Source organism: Sus scrofa, chromosome X (assembly GCF_000003025.6).
Source record: "Sus scrofa isolate TJ Tabasco breed Duroc chromosome X, Sscrofa11.1, whole genome shotgun sequence".
NCBI classification, from domain to species: domain Eukaryota; kingdom Metazoa; phylum Chordata; class Mammalia; order Artiodactyla; family Suidae; genus Sus; species Sus scrofa.
Genome location: NC_010461.5, coordinates 83,892,872 through 83,912,014, shown reverse-complemented (window position 1 = coordinate 83,912,014; position 19,143 = coordinate 83,892,872). Strand labels below are relative to the sequence as shown.

General features: G+C 45.4%; 1 protein-coding gene across 12 annotated transcripts; it reads right to left on the bottom strand.

Annotated features, from left to right (window-relative positions):
• On the bottom strand, nt 442-16,461 carry BHLHB9 (basic helix-loop-helix family member b9). Of its 12 annotated transcripts, XM_005657885.3 has the most exons (8): nt 16,337-16,449; nt 15,278-15,316; nt 13,519-13,645; nt 10,589-10,634; nt 5,301-5,402; nt 4,820-4,916; nt 4,408-4,486; nt 442-4,085 (listed from the first exon to the last, which is right to left on the bottom strand). In XM_005657885.3, the coding sequence occupies exon 8, from the start codon at nt 3,933-3,935 to the stop codon at nt 2,259-2,261; it is 1,677 nt and encodes a 558-aa protein (XP_005657942.1). In that variant the 5' UTR covers nt 3,936-4,085; nt 4,408-4,486; nt 4,820-4,916; nt 5,301-5,402; nt 10,589-10,634; nt 13,519-13,645; nt 15,278-15,316; nt 16,337-16,449; the 3' UTR covers nt 442-2,258. The 12 variants fall into 12 exon arrangements, with proteins under 12 accessions (XP_005657942.1, XP_005657941.1, XP_013846426.1 ...); XM_005657884.3 differs by lacking the exon at nt 15,278-15,316 and having other exon boundaries at nt 16,337-16,461; XM_013990972.2 differs by lacking the exon at nt 15,278-15,316 and having other exon boundaries at nt 4,820-4,900; nt 16,337-16,461.

The window sequence follows — 19,143 nt, the reverse complement described above, 5'->3', positions numbered from 1 at the left end:
TGCTGATCTGTATAATGATAAGTTGGAGAGATAACTGAAGATTAAAAGGCAAGCTGCAGAACACTGCAGTCCTGTTTTTGCAAGAGAATAAATTCATGCGTATTCTTTTTTTTTGGGGGGGGGGGGCTGCACCCACAGCATATGGAGGTTCCCAGGCTAGAGGTTGAATCAGGGCTGAAGCTGCCAGCCTATGCCACAGCCACATGGGATCCAAGCCACGTCTGTGACTTATATCACAGCTCATGGCAAGGCTGGATCCTTAACCCACTGAGTGAGGTCAGGGATGTAACCCGTGTCCTCATTGATGCTAGTCAGGTTCGTTAACCGCTCAGCCGTGACAGGAACTCCATTTTGTGTGTATTTTTTACGAAGAGGATGTGCAACTAAAAATAAGGGTACTATGCACCAAATGTTAACACAGAAAAAACACTGATTCAAAAATATTTGCAGAAGCCTATTTATTGACATGAAAAGATAGTCACAAAATACAGTTGGTGAGGGGAAAGGCAAGTCACAAAAACAGTACTTACAATATGACCTTGTTTTAGTTTCTTAACTGCTTAAAAATGTCAAAGCATACAACCCAATATTTTTACACACTTGGACATTCTCTTAGCCTAGATCAGGGGTTATAATTCCTACCATTAGTCAGAAAACACAGCTATAGCCCAAAAGTCCCTAGATTGAGGCAGCAGCTTCTCTCCTAGCTTTCCTGTTTTGTGTTGCTGAAGCTGCAGTTCTGGGCTCAATCTCCCCCAGTTAAGTTTACCCAGTACAGATTTGGCTGGTACAAATGCAGAGAGCAGGCTTGCCTACTAGTAAAAGACAGAACTTTTTAGCTTTTCATATGACACAGAGAAGAATAAATTACAAAGGGTAAACAAATTAAGGTATGGTTTTGCAAGGAGGAAGAACGCAATTGTCAAGTGTATGGTATGAAACAATGTACACAATGATTCCAGTTCTTTGGGGAAAAAGTACATACAGATTAGGAAAAATATATAACAAATTTCAGTTGTTTGACACCAAATCCACATCTCATTCATTCAGCAGTTTTCGGTACCTACTGTTTCCCAGACACTGCCAATTAAAATCCATAACTCATCCCAGACTTTTCTTCTGACTCCCAGCAAGGCATAGCCAAATGCCTAATGGACATGTGCATTTAGAGGAAGTTAAGACTTGCAAGACTGGCAGGGATATTTTCTACAGCAAAACTGAATCGTTAAAACCAGTGTGTGAACTTCGAAGGCTACCACGTAAAAAAGTGGGAGAGAACTATAAGGTAGGGTAATGAGAGTGGATTTTGGTATCTGAAAAAACAGCTATGCCACCTGTCTGCTGTGGGAAGCTAGGACAAAGTATTTAACCTTCCTAATTCTCACTGGAGGTAATTCAGTACAATGAGTTATCATCATTAAAAAAAATACCAGTACCTAACTTGGAGGACCATTATTGAGAAGAAGAAACCTATCAAATACAGTGCCATCACAACAGTATCTCACTTAAGAGTAGGTACTCAGGAAATATTTCCTCACTATACCTAACTCCTCTCTCTTTTACAAGATGAAACTTGACATAGATGAAATTGCCTAACAATGTAAGAGTTATAAATGCAGCAGCAAAATAAAAAATGAGTATTACATTTTATCTGAGATTCAGGGCCATTTGTGTGTTGTAGAATGAGTTATCTGATGCAGGTAGAATGGGGGAAAACATTAATTCCTTTTACATTAAACAGCCTGTAGCAGCCCTGCCTTCTTTACATACTGAGAGTGCACATTTAGCAATGAGTGTGTATGTGTATACATATATATACGAATATATGTGTACTGTTAGATATCTTTTTGTATAGATATGCCTTATTTCTGCAACTAGATTATAACTAGATATTTTCTTTGAATATTTTAACCACTTTAACCACTTGAAGCCACAAATGGATCTAAGCAGATACTAATGAATAAGTCAGCTTACTTACGATGCACCCACCAGTTTGCTATCTTCTTAAAATGTTAAAAAGCACCCCATTCACACAAGACAATAACAGATGTTTTCAACTCACAATGAAATATTAATTTGATACCCCCAAATGGTCTAGCTCAGACCTAGACTGTCACAGATAATATTGTGCTAAAGACATAATTTATAATGCACATCACACACTGCAATAATCAAAACATTATGCATGGTTCTTTGGAAACAAACAGCCTTTTAGTTTGGAGATTGCTGAAAGGGATCGCTCTTATTTCTAGCTCATTTTACATTGTTTCAATAATCACTTTAACTTCACGGAAAATGGCCATGAGTGTATTATAACTCAAGTGATCAACAACTACAATAGAGCCCTTTCTGATATGTTCCTTTATGTTGATAAATATGGCCACAGCGCTAACGAGATTGGCTTTTGCCTCTTTCTGGTTAAAGATGAGTTTTAATGCTGCTAATGCCTTTGTATTGATCATGTCCCTGGCTGCAGTTGGATTTTCAGACATATTCAAAAGTACTTTCAAAACAAGATTTCTGGTTTTACGATTTCCCAGGGACAGCAAATTGAAAAGCTCTGAAAAGTAATTGGCAACAATGTGGTGATGGTTAGAATCAGTAGTCAGTTGCCCTAGTATCTTTAATCCAGATTGCTGTCCAGGTGAGTTCAAAGGAAAAGACATGGTTTCCTTACACATATGCTTAACGTGTAATTCAACCTTGCGTTGTCTTTCATCCCCAGAGGGGGTATTCAGAGTAATTACAGCCTTTTTTCTCATTTCAGAGGAAGGAAAACTGAGCAAGCTTTCAACAAGTGTCACTACACCCACTTCATTAATGAACTCTTGGGCAAACGGATGAACATTAATGATCCCCATTGCAATTTGAGCTATTTTATGAATGAGAGGATCAGTAGTTGACTTAAGTAAGGTAACAAGTTTTTCAAACTCCTCAGAATCCATGTAGCATTCCATTTTGCAAGGGCAAGCAAATGGCTTAATCCCATTCACCTCCCTGATCCTGATTTGGCGTCTAATCTCCTCTATGGTCTGGATGCAAGGGTCAGAACCAAATGGGTACTCGGGGACAGACTGTGAGCATGAGGCAGTGCTCCTAGAAGGGCCTGCTGTGGCCGCAGGCAAAGAGTGGGTGTTTTCCTCAGCTGAGGCCAGGACAATATATGAAGGAGGCTTTGCTTCAGATTGGGCTTGGGATCTAAAGCCTAACACTGCTGGAGTTACAGCAGGGGCTTTGGGCCAGATAGTTACCTCAGACCAGTCCTTGGGCCTATCTTTTTCATTAATTTCATCCACAGGCTGGGGCTTAATTATCCTGCTCACAGGTCTAGGGTTAGGGTCAAAACTAGTTTCATCGCCATCCCAAAACCAGTTCCCAATAACGTTTTCTTCCTCCTCCTCCTCAGCCCCTGGCTTAGCCTTGCAGGTGGCCCCAGCCACAGGCTCTAACTTCTCAGCACAGGACAGGGGCCCAGTATCAGCTTTACCTTCATCCTTAGCGCTGAAACCATTACTAGCTTCTCCTCCATTCTGGGATGAGGAACCAACACTGGCCTCTTCCCCAGCCCGGGGCTGGGTATCAATACCAGTCTTATCTTTACGTGTAGACCTGGATTCAGCACTAGCCTTAACTACAGAACAAGAAGATCTAGTTGCTTCATCTTCAGCTTTAGGACTGATATCTGCCAAGACTCCTTCCTTCATCTCACTAACAACCTTGTTCTTAGATGCTGCCTTCATCTCTGCCACTGCATCTTCCTGGGACCCTGCCTTGGCTACTGCTTTGGCCTGGGTCTTGGGTACAGATCTGACTACACCAGTAGCCTCCTTCTTTGCTTCAGCTTCTACACCAGCCCTTTTTTCAGTTTTGGCCTTCTTTTTATTCTCATTTTTCCTACTTCTATTCTTTTTACTTGCATTCTTAACCCCAGTCATGGTTGAAGCCCAGTTATACAGATAGCTCTATACAGTCTTGGCCTTGATTCTCAATGTGTCCCAGGTCACTGTCTTAATACTCTTTCGCTGGGTTGAAGGTGATGATCTTCTGTCACTCCAAAGCCAGCACAGCCACCACAGCAGAGAGACCTGAGGTAGAAGAGGGAAATGGGCTTTAAGTCTTTTCCAACTGTGCCTCTTTATGCAGACAGTCAAACAGGACATGACAGAGTAGAGATGGACTGTGTGGTAGGACAAATGGAAGAGTAGAAAACTCTGCCACCTCATTTTATTCCTCCCAAGTAACACCCAACAATGCCCTGCCCAGGCACTTCCATAATCTTTCTCTGTATCAAATAGGAGCAGAGATGATGGGAAAGCTTGGAGAAAGTGAGAGAGGCTAAGGAGTGTCCAGCACCTTTGGTATATACCACTACACTCTATAGGTCTATCCAGGTAGCCTCTTACCAACCTGCACTGATCTGGCGCAATTTTCTCCCCCTTTCTTGCTTCCAGTATTGATAACTCTTACAGCCAACTCACAGGCAAACCTATGTAAAGAAACACAGGAAGGAATAGAATTTTAAGTATTTGGTAAACAGACATGCTCTCTGACTTCTAAACCCAAGACCTTGCCTTTCCAAATCTGGAGCTTTGTTAATATAATCTTTCGGCATCCTTGGTTCTCCTCATGGCTTCCTCCCCCACTTACCCTATAGGCAAAATCCTAGCCCAACCTGGCCCTATTTCCTATACATAAATGTGACTGCAGAGGTGTATGGAAAGTTGGAAGACAATGGCTCCAAGACATGATCTGGTCTTACTCACTTCGCAGCAGCCAATTCCCATTTCCAATTAACATGGGTGCTCAAGTTCACACTCACCTTGGACCCAAATGAATAGCTTTCGTCCTCTTTCTTAATCAAAGTCAAAGTGATCAGCTATGTGCAGTTTTCTACAGGCCTCTATAAAGGAACAAACCTATGGATAAACAAAAAGGCAGAGGAGAGAAAACAGAAGCAACTGAGATGGCCCAACATCCATGACAAGTGCTACAACAGACGCTTATGTATATTCAAGGCCATGTTAAATGTCTTCCCACCCTGTCTGTTCCTCCCACATGATTCCCCAAAGACCTGCAGCTCGTCTATTTACACCTCCTCCCAACCCTGAAGTCAGTCATTTTTCCCTGGCAGAGGCCACACCTCTTTCCTTGAACAAAAATGTGAGGTGCAATAGAGTGCGCAGTGGAACAGAGGCAACTGCGTTTAGAAGGCAGGCAGTGAAGATAATGGAAACTATTATTTCAATACAATCTTGCATGCCCCTGCCTTTTCCCCTTCCCCACACATACATAGTTTCTACCTCATTCACCACCTAGGCCGGCCAGCCTATATAGCAGGAGTCCTCAGGAGGTGCTATTTTTCCCACCGCAGAACAATCCACTAACTGGAGAAGAGTCAAACCCTACAGAAAGAGGGGATTCAGCAAAATGCCAAGAGAATATGTTGACGTTGGCAGAAAAATATCAGGTTAATGGACAGATTCCCAGAATTCAGGTCCTAAAACCTCCTTTTCAAGAGTCAGGAAATAAGTAAATAAATGTGTCCCACTTCTCACAAATTCTCAGATATCATCCTTCAGGAACTCCACAAAATCTTCTGTGCGACTGCTTCTCCACCAAAATGAGAGGGGCTAAGGGGTATATGAGGTTTGGGTTTTCAGATTAACGTCAAGAGTTCTAAATTGACCCTTCAGAAAATTTTCTTCTCTATTCTGAAGAGCCATTCCCACAACTCAACATGTTAAGGGGCTAGGATGTTGAGAAAACATATTCCAAACGAGGAATACCACGTTATTTATTTACATGGATCCTTCTTGGAAAATCAATTAATTCCTCACCCTGTCATTTGCTTTCATTTAATTGGGTACAAGATCTAAACATGGAGGACAATAAAACTGCTGTATTACGAGGCACATAAATTTGTCATTTTCATGTCTTCATAATTTACCTGCTCAGTTCCGCTTACGCCGAATGTGCCAGAGCTACCGCGCAGATTGGAGACTCTGGCATCAGAAAGGCGCCTGTGGGAAGGGACAGCACCCGGGACGCGGGGCCCCACTGGCCCCTTTGCAGAACCAGGGCCGGGGACAGCCGCCGCCCCTGCCCCCCCACTTCTGCACTCAGCTCGCACCACCACCACCGCCCCAGCCCCTGAGGCCTCCTCATCCCAGATCCCCTCCGCCATTTCTCCCGCAGCAGCCTCCCTCACAGCCCTCGCCCCGCACAGGCACCGTCGAAGGCGGGGCGCGGGCACCTGGAAAGTCCCCCGCGGAGCAGCACAGCCGTTCGCCTACCGAGGACCCCGGGGAGTCTCAGCGGACAGAACCCCCGATTCCGGCCCGCTCCGCGTCGGTCGTCGCCTCCTCTGCGCCAGGGGTCCCCCGGCGCTGCGCACCTCTCCCAGGGACCCGCTCCGACCAGGTCGCCTCCCCCTCGCCAGGCGGCCGGGGTCCGCGGGGCAGGTTGCGACCTGGTCGTCGCCCCCCACGACACCCCCACTTGCCTTCACAGGCTCAGGGCCCGGTGGTCGGCCTCCCCCTCTTGTCGCAGCTGCTCACTCGGATTCCCACCGCTCTCCGTGCGCTCAGAATGCCAAAGAGGCGTCCCGCCCCCCGCGCCGCTGCGCCAAACCGGCCAGGGGCTGCGCAGGCTGCGGCACCAACCGCTCGCGGCGAGGGTGTCGGGAAGGGGGGCGGAGGGATACGGCACGAATGGGCTCGGCGCCCCCTCCCAGGCCCACCGTAGTTCCGACCCAGAGGGGGCGGGGCCGGGAGGAGCCCCAGGCGGAGGGGCGGGGCCTCGCCAGCCCGCCCAGCCAGCGCTCCCCGCCGCCCCCCCGGGTGGCGACCCCCCCAACTTCTGACACCGCAGTGTGTGGGGCGGTGGGCGCTCTGCGGTGGGGGCCAGGGTCGGGAGGTCGGGAGGGGCCGCGCTGGGGGAGCTGCGGATGGATACAGACCGCCCCTCGGTGGGTGTGTGCGAGCACCCCCAGACTGCTCGGTGTCCGCCCCCCTCCCGTCCCCCTGCGCGCCCGCCATCCTTCCTGGGCGCCGCTGGGAGAGGGGCTGTGGGGGCGGCCCTCCCCCGTTCTGCTTCCCACCTTCAAGGGCCAAGGTCGGGAGGAAGGTGTGGGAGGGGGCGCCCAGGGAGGCGCGTCCACCGCCCCTCTTCTGAAGGAAGGCAGCCCTAGCCCTCTGGACTGAGGACACAACCACTTGTCTGCGCCAGTGGCAGTGGCGTCATTCTTTCTGCCACACTGCTGTTTTCGCATTCGCACTGGTAACGCACTTTTGCTATTTCGCCATCCCACAGTTGCCCAGCAAAGAGGGCCTTTCCCTGTCAGGACCCGCACCCGCTCAGACAATCCTCCCTCTGTCACCCCAGAGCCAGGTGTCAGGCACCAGGTAGGGCCGCTCCTGGCTCCTCTTCCTGGGTTCTGCCAGGTCCTGTGTTGCAATGGCTTCCAAGTTCTCACTGTCTTTGGCAGGGTGGGAATGGGGCACGGATGAGAACCAATTTGGAGCTCAGACACTTGCCATACACACCAGTCTAGTTTTATCCCTGAGGGCTATTAACATATTAATAGCACTTTTTTTTTTCTTTTTCTTCTCAGGGCCACACCTGTGGCACATGGAAGTTCCTAGGCTAGGGGTCGAATCCAAGCTGCAGCTGCCAACCTACACCACACCACCAGACCCAAGCCACATCTTGTGGCAACACCTGGCAACACCAGATCCTTAACCCACTGAGTGAGGCCAGGGATGGAACCCGCATCCTCTCAGACACTATGTCAGGTTCTTAACCCACTGAGCCACAACAGGAACACCTAATCATACTTATTTAATTCCCTGTCTGATAATCCCCAAATCTGTATTATATCTGAGCCCGATTGTGATTCTTTGTATCTTAAACAATGCTTTTCCTTATCTCTTAGTACAATTATAATTTTGTGTTGAAAGCTGTATATGATGTGTTGGGTAATAGGAACTGAGTTGAACAGATCTGTAGTGAGAGGTTTTATTTTAAGCTGGTTAGCCGCCGGCTGTGTAATATTTGTCGTAGCTGTTGGTGCCAGAGTCTTCAAATTCTTCTGGAGTATTGATTTTGTCCCTTCTCTTAACTCTGGGCTTCACTAATAATTAAGTCCTGCAGAGAGTCTGCATCTTGCAACTCTTTTAGCTGCAGTCCACTGTTGCTATACTGGAGGCCTGTTAGCATGTGGAAAACAGGAACTGTTCGATAATCTTATGGTTAAATTCCAGTCTTTGGTGGGTCTACGTCTCTAGACTGTGACCTTCACAAGTGTTACTTTAGCTTCCTTCTCCCCTTTACAGAAGAATGGAAGGCTAGAGTTAGCTGGGTAGGAGGAATGCAGTTCCTTTAGCTGGGATAAGGCTCTGGGAAAGTCTTTTCCATTGGAGAGTGGGCCTTTTTTATGGAGAAGATTCTGGAGTGTATTTTGGGACAGTGCACTTCCCCTCCCACTGCCAGAGCCATGAGATCTTTCTTGGAGTTCCTGGAGGTAAAGCTCATTACACCTCTAAGACTACAGGTCCCTAGGGGTTTCTCACTCTCATACTATTCCACCCTATCTCTAGCAATTTCTCTGTTCCCCCTTAAGTGTTCTTATTTACATCTCTAGCAGTTTCTGCTCTATGTAAAGAGAGATAGGATGTGAAATTCTGGATTTGTATTTTTCTCCAGAATTTGGCGTGGCCATTTGCCCTATGACCTCAGTTTTCTTATGGGCCCAAGATAAATCATTGATTCTCAGTTTATTCAGCATTTTTTCCAGTTATAGGTACAGGAGCAGTGATTTCCAAGCTCTTTACATGTCAGAGCTGAAACTGGAAGTGTGGCCTACAGATTTGAACAGGGTAGCTAAAGACCAATGAACACAGCTTTTGTCCTCTTGTTTTCAGCTGAACTTCAGATCTGGGAATAAAGTTGCCCTTGAAAACCTAGCTTCTCCATAAATATTTACTCCCCCTCCACATATAGAAAATTTATGTGACTACCTGCACCTGGTATCTCAGCCCCCAAATTCTTAATGTAGAGTACAGATTAGAATTTAGACTTCCTGAATCAAAGGTCCTAGTGGTGAGGTCTGAGCAACTGTCACTTAACCCCAGGAGAAAAGTCATCTCTGTTACCACCACAACCATCAAGAGGCAGTGCACTATACTATTATGTGCTTGCTTGAACTAGAGTGACCAGGTTCTGAGCCTTGGACACACTTTCTAAAAGGAGTCTACATGGTAGAGTAGGAACTCTCTATTCTGGAACTTCGCCAGACTTCAGAGCCATGCAGTCCAAAGTTTGAACGGAGACTTTACCACTATTTGTGTCACTTTGGAAAATGTACTTCATGGTCTTATAACTCAGTTACCATCCCTCAACAGTAATAACTACTTCATAGGATTCTTGTGCACACTAAATGAGAAACTGATATTCTGGAGTTCCCGTCGTGGCGCAGTGGTTAACGAATCCGACTAGGAACCATGAGGTTGAGGGTTCAATCCCTGCCCTTGCTCAGTGGGTTAACGATCCGGCGTTGCCGTGAGCTGTGGTGTAGGTTGCAGACGCGGCTCGGATCCCGCGTTGCTGTGGCTCTGGCGTAGGCCGGTGGCTATGGCTCCGATTGGACCCCTAGCCTGGGAACCTCCATATGCCGCGGGAGCGGCCCAAGAAATAGCAACAACAACAACAAAAAAGACCAAAAAAAAAAAAAAAAAAAAAAAAGAAACTGATATTCTGAAATATCTGCATGTATCAGGTCTTTCTATTTCCTTTTTTGTTTTTGTTTTTAGGGCTGCACCTGTGGCATATGGAAGTTCCCAGGCTGCGGGTCAAATTGGAACTGCAGCTGCAGGCCTACATCACCACAGCCATGGCAACACCAGATCCAAGATGGGTCTACAACCTACACCACAGCTCGTGGCAGTGCCAGATCCTTTAACCCACTGAGTGGTGCCAGGGATGGAGCCCAAATCCTCATGGATACTAATCAGGTTCTTAACCCACTGAGCCACAAATAGAGGGAACTCCTCTATTTCCTTTTAAAACTGTGATCAGTCATAATATGGGGTGGGCTGGCGAAAGCAGTAAGAGTGGAGGCTAACTCTGTGGTGGCATTTAGAGATTATAATGGCTAAGATATTGCTACTGTGTTCTTTGTCACTATAACCTCGGTGCTTTGTATACTCTGTGTTGTCTAACATAACCCCCGACTAAAAGAACATCACTTTTGTGTAAGTATGCCTCCCTCCTCCTTGTAGTGATGTACCACAGGGAAGCCGATCCTGATTCCAGAGGTGAGTCTGCTTGTCTAGGGATAGTCCATCCCCTGGGTGCTCTCGTTCCAGAAGGGGTGGTGATATAACTCTGCCCAGTGAGACATGAAGAGAAGATTGCAGAAGGACTTCTGGGGAAAGTGTCCTCACTTATAAGAAAAGGCCATGAGTAAAGATGTCTCCTTTCCTTCCTTGGAAAGCTGCGTGACTCTTGCAGCATCAAGTTTCCAGACTTAGGATGGAAGTTAACATTGTGAATGACAGAAGGAAGAGATGGAAAAAAGCTGAGTCCTTACCTGGATCAAACAATCATCAAGGCTGCCCTGCCTCAGTACTTGCAATCTGTGGACAATAAATTTCCACATAACATTAGTTTTAGTTGAGTTCCTTGTTGTATGGAATAATCCTAAATGATATATATGCTCAGGCACAAAACAACTCTTCAATGAGTAATGTTTCCTGACTTTTTTCTGTCAGTAAGCACCTACCTCTTAAACCCAGGGCAGAACTCATATTTCCATGAGTCCCCATTGTGGTGCAGCAGAAACGAATCCAACTAGGAACCATGAGATTGAGGGTTCGATCCCTGGCTTCACTCAGTGGGTTAAGGATCCGGCATTGCCACGAGCTGTTGTGTAGGTCGCAGATGTGGCTCGGATCCTGCATTGCTGTGGCTAGTGTAGGCCAACGGCTGTAGCTCCGATTAGACCCCTAGCCTGGGAACCTCCATATGCTGCGGTGTGACCCTAAAAAGCAGAAAAAGAAAAAGAAAGGAGAAATGTAGATTCTAAACGTCTTGCCTAAAGATTGCAAGAGGTCTGACAACTGTGATTGGCTTCTGTTCTAGATTGAAAAGGAAAGTTTCAGGTAGAAAACCCAAACCATACTTATCTAGGGGGTTCAGAGGTATATTAAATACTTGAGCTCACTCAGAGATAAGCCTAGCTTCAGTTCAGAGTCATTGTGTGAAAGTGCACCCATGTGAAATATCCACAGTATAAAAACATCAAAGGCTATCTGCTTTCTATTCAGAGGACTGTACTGAGTTTGAGAAAGATAAATTCAGAGTGTCAACAGTCGGAAAGGTTTGGTTAACTTTCCCCAGGTACACTGCACTAAGCAACACAGGTATAAAAAGAGGTGGGTATTTGGGATTTGTCAAGAGCTGGGATTTTTGCCAAGAGAGTGGAGCCAGGCACTAGAGGATGAGGTAGGAGAGCAGTAAGAATCATGGCCCATGATGGACCACTAAACTGGGAAGGAAGGAAAAGCTGGAGTATCCTCATTTACAGTTAGAAGGGAATAAGGAACAAGTTTATGATGAATAAAGTACTTTGCTACAAGATGTAAGGAGGAGAAAATCTGATGATGAAGAGTGATAGTGATGATGGCAGCTTTTAGTGATAATTAGCACTAGAGGGATATAGATGTAGCATAGTGGTAACACACACTCACTCCATATTCACACTACAAAGGTTTGAATCTCAGCTTCACTGCTAATCAAATCAAGCTCTGCTAACTGAGCTTGCCAAGTTAGCAGTGTACACCTCAGCTTCCTCATGTGTAGAATGGAGACAATAATAGCATCTATTCAATAAGTTTATTTTGATGATTAAATACATTAATATATTTATAACTCTTATAAGAGTATCTGTCATTTATAAAGTATTCACTGATTATTAATATTAACAGTAAGTACAGTCACCTTTCCATATCCTTGAGTTCTGCATCCACAGATTCAACCAAATATTCAAAAATATTTGAAACAAAGAATTCCAGAAAGTTTCAGAAATCAAAACTTTAAGTTGCCACACACTAGCAACTATTTACATAGCATTTACATTCACATAGAATTTACACTGTATTAGGTATTTTAAGTAATCTAGAGATGATTTAATGTATACAGGAAGGAGTTCCTGCTGTGGTTTAAGAATTTGACTGCAGCAGCTCCAGTGCTGTGGAGGGCACAGGTTTCACCCAATGCAGCGGATTAAAGGATCTGATGTTGCCACAGCTGCAGTGTAAATCGCAGCTATGGCTTGGATTCCATCCCTGGCCCAGAAACTTCCATATGCCATGGGTGCAGCCATAAAAAATAAACAAGCAAAGTATTGGGAAGATGTGCACAGGTTATGTGCAAATAACATGCCATTTTATATAAGGGACTTAAGCATCTGCGGATTTTTGTATCTGTGGGTGATCCTGGAACCAATACCCCTTGGATACAGATGGAGGACCATATTATGAAAAGTAGTAAAAGGCTCAGGCATTGTGGTCAGACGGGTTTGATTCACACTTCAAGAGTCCAAGTTTCTTCCTCTATGCTCCCTGCCCCTCATCACTAGTTCTGTCTCATTCATAAAAAAAAAAAAAAAGACTCCAGTATAAAGAAGTAAACGCCAAAGTAGGGGTGAATAAAATACTGTGTAAGTAAGTACATAGGATGGAGGAATTACTTCCTACCAAGGGGCCAAGAGTCAGGAGGAGAGTATCAAAAAGACTTCCAATGGCCCTGGCATTTGAGCTGAGCCTAAAAGGATGACTATGTTTCCCATGAGCAAGGAAGGGTGTGAGTGCACTAGAAATTAAGGGAACAGCCTGGGGAAACACACAGAAGTAATAGTAAAGCACAGAGCATAGTTTGATTGGGAAATAGTAGATAATCCAATGTGACTTGAGTGCAGGCAAAGTGAAGCAGGGCTTGGACTATTGCCTCCTTAAATTGTGTCTTTATCTCATTCTAGTCTTGGCCTTGACTTGGAAGAATGTTTAGAAATGGAAATGGAAAGGTAGAATCATATGGAAGGGTTCAGGGCCTTGAAACCCTCCATAGGAATCTGATAGTATTTTATAGATGAGATCCCACTGAAAATTGCTTTTGTGAAACTGGGATGGAGTAGAGGGTCAGCTGTGCTGTAAGAAGATCCCTTTCTTTCATCCATGTTTGGACAGATGACAGATCTACTCTAATTTTATCCCCAGGCATTAACGTTGTAGGTCAAGTGGCATCTGAACAGGCCCTGATATTTATTACATGAGCTAGCCCATAATATTTATCCAGAAAGGGGATAGAAACAAAAGGGCTATATGTGTGTTGAGGTATTTACTTCAACTACATTCCCAGGAAGAAATTGAGGGATGATTTTGGCCCTTATAAGTGCGGCCTAAGGAGTGATCAGAACAGAGATAATCATCTTCATGCATGGAGACACACACACACACTTACCCTGTCCACAGACGTGAATCTGCCCTGGGATGCAAGTGGGACTTAGAGATATCTGGCCAGGCCACCTTGTGAAGTTCCCCAAATATAAATGCAGCACCACCAACAAGAAATCTAGGCTGAGGGAACTCTGATAAGAAAAAAACAGAGAGAACTTTAATAATCATCTAAATCGCAGACCTACGCCACAACATATGCTGCTTTGCGCCCCCCCCATAATACACTGGTGGGCTCTGCCTCCTTCATTTTAATTTGTTTCTGTCTGATGCATTGGATCAGAGGCAGGTTTACAGATTTTAATCTGACATCAATTCTTGGGCACCAGTTACCTGGAGTTAGCATCAGATACCACAGGTTTAAAGGTGCAGTCCCGAACAAAACTGCCCCCACTTGAGATCAGATGCCAGTTACAAGTCTTGAGGGGCCTCCCATACTTCTGACTCACCAGTTATAAATTTAAGGGTTCCCATCAACCCCTCAAGTTTGATAATTTACTAGAACAACTCATAGAACTCACTAAAAGTACTGTATGTAGAATTATAGTTTTACTACAAGGTATCACATAGGACAAGGTCTGGGAGGGTTTTAGACATACAGCTTCCATGCCCTCTTCCCATAGATTCAGGGCAGCACCTCCTTCCCTGGATTATCAGTGTGCCTACCAACTAGGAAGAGGTTTCCATTACTTAGGCATGATTGATTAAATCAATGATCATATGACTGAACCCCAAATCTAGTCCTCCTCCAGCTCTAGAATTCCTGCTGGCCTCAAGTTCCAACACTAATCATGTGGTTGGCCCTTCTGGTGACCAGTCCATATCCTGAAGCTAAGGACCCACCACAGTCCATTTGTTAGCATAAAAAAAGATATTCTTAGTGCTCGAGAAATTTCAAGGTTTTTTTTTGGCCATGCACTTAGCATGCAGAAGTTCACCAGCCAGGGATCAAACCCATGCGACAGATGTAACCAGAGCCACAGCAGTGACAACACCAAATCCTTAACCCACTGAGCCACCAGGGAACTCCTCAAGGTTTTTTCAAGCTCTGGGCCAGGACAAGGACAAAAGTTAGATGTGTTCTTTCTTATGTCATGCGATGTTTGAGGTGTTTTGTCAAACTCTTAAAAACACATAGACAAGAGACAACAAAGCTTGAGGGGGAAAGCCATCATCTAAACACTGGTCCCCATACTTATATTACCCAAATTCTGGAGAGTGGGGGCAAGAGAATAATTAACAAAGGAGGCAAGGGGTAAGAGAGGTGGAGGTAGTCTTAAGGCCCGAATCTCTGTAATTTAACCACATGCTCACTGCTCAATTCTAGCTTTTAAATGAAAATATGGGAGTTCCTGTCATGGCTCAGTGGAAACCAATCTGACTAGCATCCATGAGGATGCAGGTTCAATCCCTGGCTTCGATCAGTGGGTTAAGGATATGGCATTGTTGTGAGCTGTAGTGTAGGTCGCAGACGTGGTTTGGATCCTGCATTGCTGTGGCGTAGGCTGGCGGCTACAACTCTGGTTCCAGCCCTAGCCTGGGAACCTCCATATGCTGCAGGTGCAGCCCTAAAAAGAAAAAAAAAAGTAAATAGGAGGGCCTTGAAGTAGTGTTACCACATAGTTTCAACTCTATACTGAGTATAAAAATATAAGTGGACTTAGGAAAATTCATTACTCAGTGACACTTGGCTAAACTACCTCGGTATCCAGTGTATGTGAGGGTTGCGGTGGGGATATGAAGTTAGGAAGAGGACAAGGACTTACCAAGGGCTGCTACTTAGGATAAGACCAGAGGAACAAGTCCTAAGAAGTGGGCAGAGAGCAAAACACAAGGAAGAAAGCAAAGCGTCTTCAGAGGAGCACATGTGAGACCATCCATAAAGAAGTTTCCATACGTCGTTCCCAGAAAATCCCTACTCTGAGGCCCACGACAGTTAGCAGGAGAGAGCCTCCATGGAGCAGCAGCTTTTGTGTTCCTAGATAGTAGGGAGCTGCTGCCTGGGGCTCAGATCCAGGAATCATCTTGGGAGTTAAGAAGCTTGGCAGTATCCCAAAGAGAAATCCTCTGTGAAGGGCCTAAAGCATCTGGATTTCCTCTCCCTGAGTTTGCTCTCTCCCCTTCCCTAGAGCTGCCCAGATTGTGGTTCATTCCTCTCTTTCCTCTCTTGCAGCTCCAGGCATCTGGAGCCTTGGAGCCACTCGGCCCCACCCCTTTTTGAGCTGGTCTCAGCAATCCTCATCATCTGGAAAAGGCAAACAGAGAGTGAGTGCCAACTAAGGGGTAGAAAGAGAGTGTAGTTCACAGTTCCTATCCTCACACCTGCCCTTTCAGATCTAGGGCCATGGGCGTTCACGAATTGTCACCTCACCGTTTCCTCAGTGTGGGCTTCCCTGAAGCTAACTGCCTCCATGTGTCCACCTTCCCCACCGACACAGAGACTCAGAGCCACGCATCGGTGGGCGGGGAGCCTGGGTGGGGGTAGGGGCGTTCAGAGGGCAGGAGGAGAGGGAGGATGCATGGCACTTCCCGCACCCGGATCTAGTCTCAGCCGCCACCTCCCACCGATGCCATTTTCCGGCCTCGAACCCATCTCCTCCAACAGCGACCCCTGCTCCTCTCCACGTACGCCTTCCTCAGGATGACTTCCTGCCTCTGGAGCTCCTGGACAATAACAGACCCTGGCTAAGGCGCTCGCGATTGGCTGAGGGATAGTGTCCTCCCCCAACAAATGCCGTTAATTCTGGGCGCCTGAGGGGCTAGTTTTCAGGCCACTGCAGCAAGGACAGACACCCACCGAGCCAGCCACCCCCATTGCATCCTACCGCTCCTTCCACGGCCATCCGTCCGTCAATCGTCAGGCTTAAGTCTTTCCTGTCCCTGTTCAGCGCGACACACCTCTACGCCGGTCCCAACAAGGGCGCGGTCACGTGACCCGCCGTCAGCCCCACGTGACCGCGCACCCCGCTGGTGTGCCGCAGGGCTGCGGCCTGGATGGCAAGGTCTCCTCCTGCCTCTGGGGCTGAGCCCCTTGCTGGAACTATCTGACGCTCCCGACCCTGGTGAAGATAAGAGACCTGCAAGGAAGGCTGCACTTGCAGCCATCACTTCCACCCCTAGGTCTGGGCCTTGCTCCGAAGGTGCACAGGGCTGGCGTGGAACACTCCAGGAGGAGTTTGGAGACCGACTTATAATATTCTGTGTAAAACTCGTGCAGCATATTAAAACACACACAGGGTCTGTGTTGAAAAGGATTGCTAGGCAAAACAAACGTTCACACTCTAGTTTCCACCACCAGGACGATCTCTGTTAACACTTGTGGTTTGTGAAAGCAGGCAAAACTGCCACTTCGTCCTACTTCCATTAAACGTGCACCCTGGAATCAAGCTGGGGGACAATGTTGCACTGTCAGAAACATAATACAAAATATTGGGTAAAGACAAGATAAGTTAGTGGATATTAGTGCAGTGCTTCACTTTTTGTTGATTGAGCAAGTTTTCAAGCCTGAGAGGCTGTTGTTAACTTGTAGGTATTTTGTCCAATAGATACGGAAATGATTTATGTTCCATGTAACAGATAACATCAGTGGTTTCAATTTATTGGCCTTAAGATATTAATCAGTTTTGTACTTGATCCATCAATACTATACTAACATTGATTAATTTTTTATGTGTGTATAAAATTTAATGTACATGTATTTTGTTTATATGATGATTATATTGTGTATGTTGTATATACATATCTCCTTCAACCATTTTCATAAACTTAGTGGTTGTTGTGTTAAAAAAATCTTCCATGTGTTCACTTCTAATTGACAAATCATAATTTTACCTTTTAAAAATTAATAGCATCCTCAAATGATTTTTACCATGTCTAAAAATAGTAAAATATAGGATATTTCCCACAAGTCCATATTCCCTCTCCAAACCAATTCCATCCTGATTTCTGCATTCTGGTCTGAAGGTATGGTGTGATGTTTTTACTTTTTATTGTGGAAAATACACATAACATAGAGCTTACCATTTTTGTTTTTGTTTTTGCCTTTTTGCCATTTCTTGAGCTGCTCCCGCGGTATATGGAGGTTCCCAGGCTAGGGGTCAAATCGGAGCTGTAGCTGCCAGCCTACACCTCAGCCACAGCAACGCGGGATCCGAGCCGCGTCTGCGACCTACACCACAGCTCACTACAATGCCAGATCGTTAACCCACTGAGCAAGGGCAGGGATCGAACCCCCAACCTCATGGTTCCTAGTCAGATTCGTTAGCCACTGCGCCACGACGGGAACTCCAGAGCTTACCATTTTAACCGTTTTAAAGTGTACAATCCAATGGTGACTACATTCACAGTGTTGCGCATCTGTGATCGCCACTATGTAATTCTGGAAAATTTTTGTCACTCCAAAAGGAAATGTTATGATCTTCCGAATGCAACAGTCATGTAAAAAGGCTGACATCTTTGAACAATCATGAGACTAGTATAAATTTAGCAACTTGGGTAATTTTACTTTTTCTTAAAACATTTCATGAACTAGTCTCTCTGAAGTCTCATTCCTTTTTAACTTTTCTAAATAAGTTTATCATCTCTAAAAATTATTTTATTGTTTATTCATTTATATAACTTTATCCTTTCTAACACGTCCACCTGTTAACTTGAGACAGTAGATGTAAGCATATTCAAAGAAAAAAACCTGGAGTTCCTGTTGTGGCTCAGTGGTAACAAACCCAACTAGTATCAATGAGGATTCAGGTTCAATCCCTGGCCCCACTCCATGGGTTAAGGATCCAGCATTGCTTTGAGCTCTGGTGTAGGTTACAGATGCAGCTTGGATCCCGCGTTGCTGTGGCCGTGGTGTAAACCAACAGCTGCAGGTCCAATTTGACCCCTAGCCTGGAAACTTCCATATGCCATGGTGCAGCCCTAAAAACAACAACAAAAAACAACAACAAAAAAATAACAGAAAAAAAAACCTGTCTTATTAGTTCCTGTAGGTCTCCAATATCTGTCTCTGAAAACTTTTCTAGCATAGTGTATTTTATTCAAGACTATGGAATATATGAAGTTTCTTGGAGTCATTGAAATTGCATAGAAATTTCATCTATTTACACATGCATTTTTAAAATGGGATCTAATTTTCCATAGGTGTCCCATTCTTCTCTATTTTACCAGATGGAAAAGCATCAGTGCCATTTCATCCCAATAAATCATATTCATCCCAATAAATCATAATAGCTGCATGGTATTTCCCCAATATTTTCCTTGGACTAGGGTCACAAAGGAAATCTTATTCCTGACTCCACTAAATTGGTGTGCTATCTCACTCATTGACTCCTCAGGTGGCACTGAGCCACAGCTGTACTTTAAGTTGCAAAAAGCTCAGATTTGGCCAATTTAGTTCTCCAAACTAGTGTCATTCCAACTGCATCCCTCACTGAACTTGGCCCATCTATTCCAGATAGACCGGCTATACCCATTCTATTGAAACAGTGTTTTTTGTTTTTTGTCTTTTTGTATTTTTAGGGCCGCACCTGCAGCATATGGAGGTTCCCAGGCTAGGGGTCCAATCGGAGCTACAGCTGCTGGCCTATGCCACAGCAACGCCAGATCCGAGCTGCGTCTGGGACCTACACCACAG

What these genes read in the sequence shown, in the direction of transcription:
- BHLHB9 (XM_005657884.3), bottom strand. Translation starts at nt 3,935, where the DNA reads ATGACTGGGGTTAAGAATGCAAGTAAAAAGAATAGAAGTAGGAAAAAT.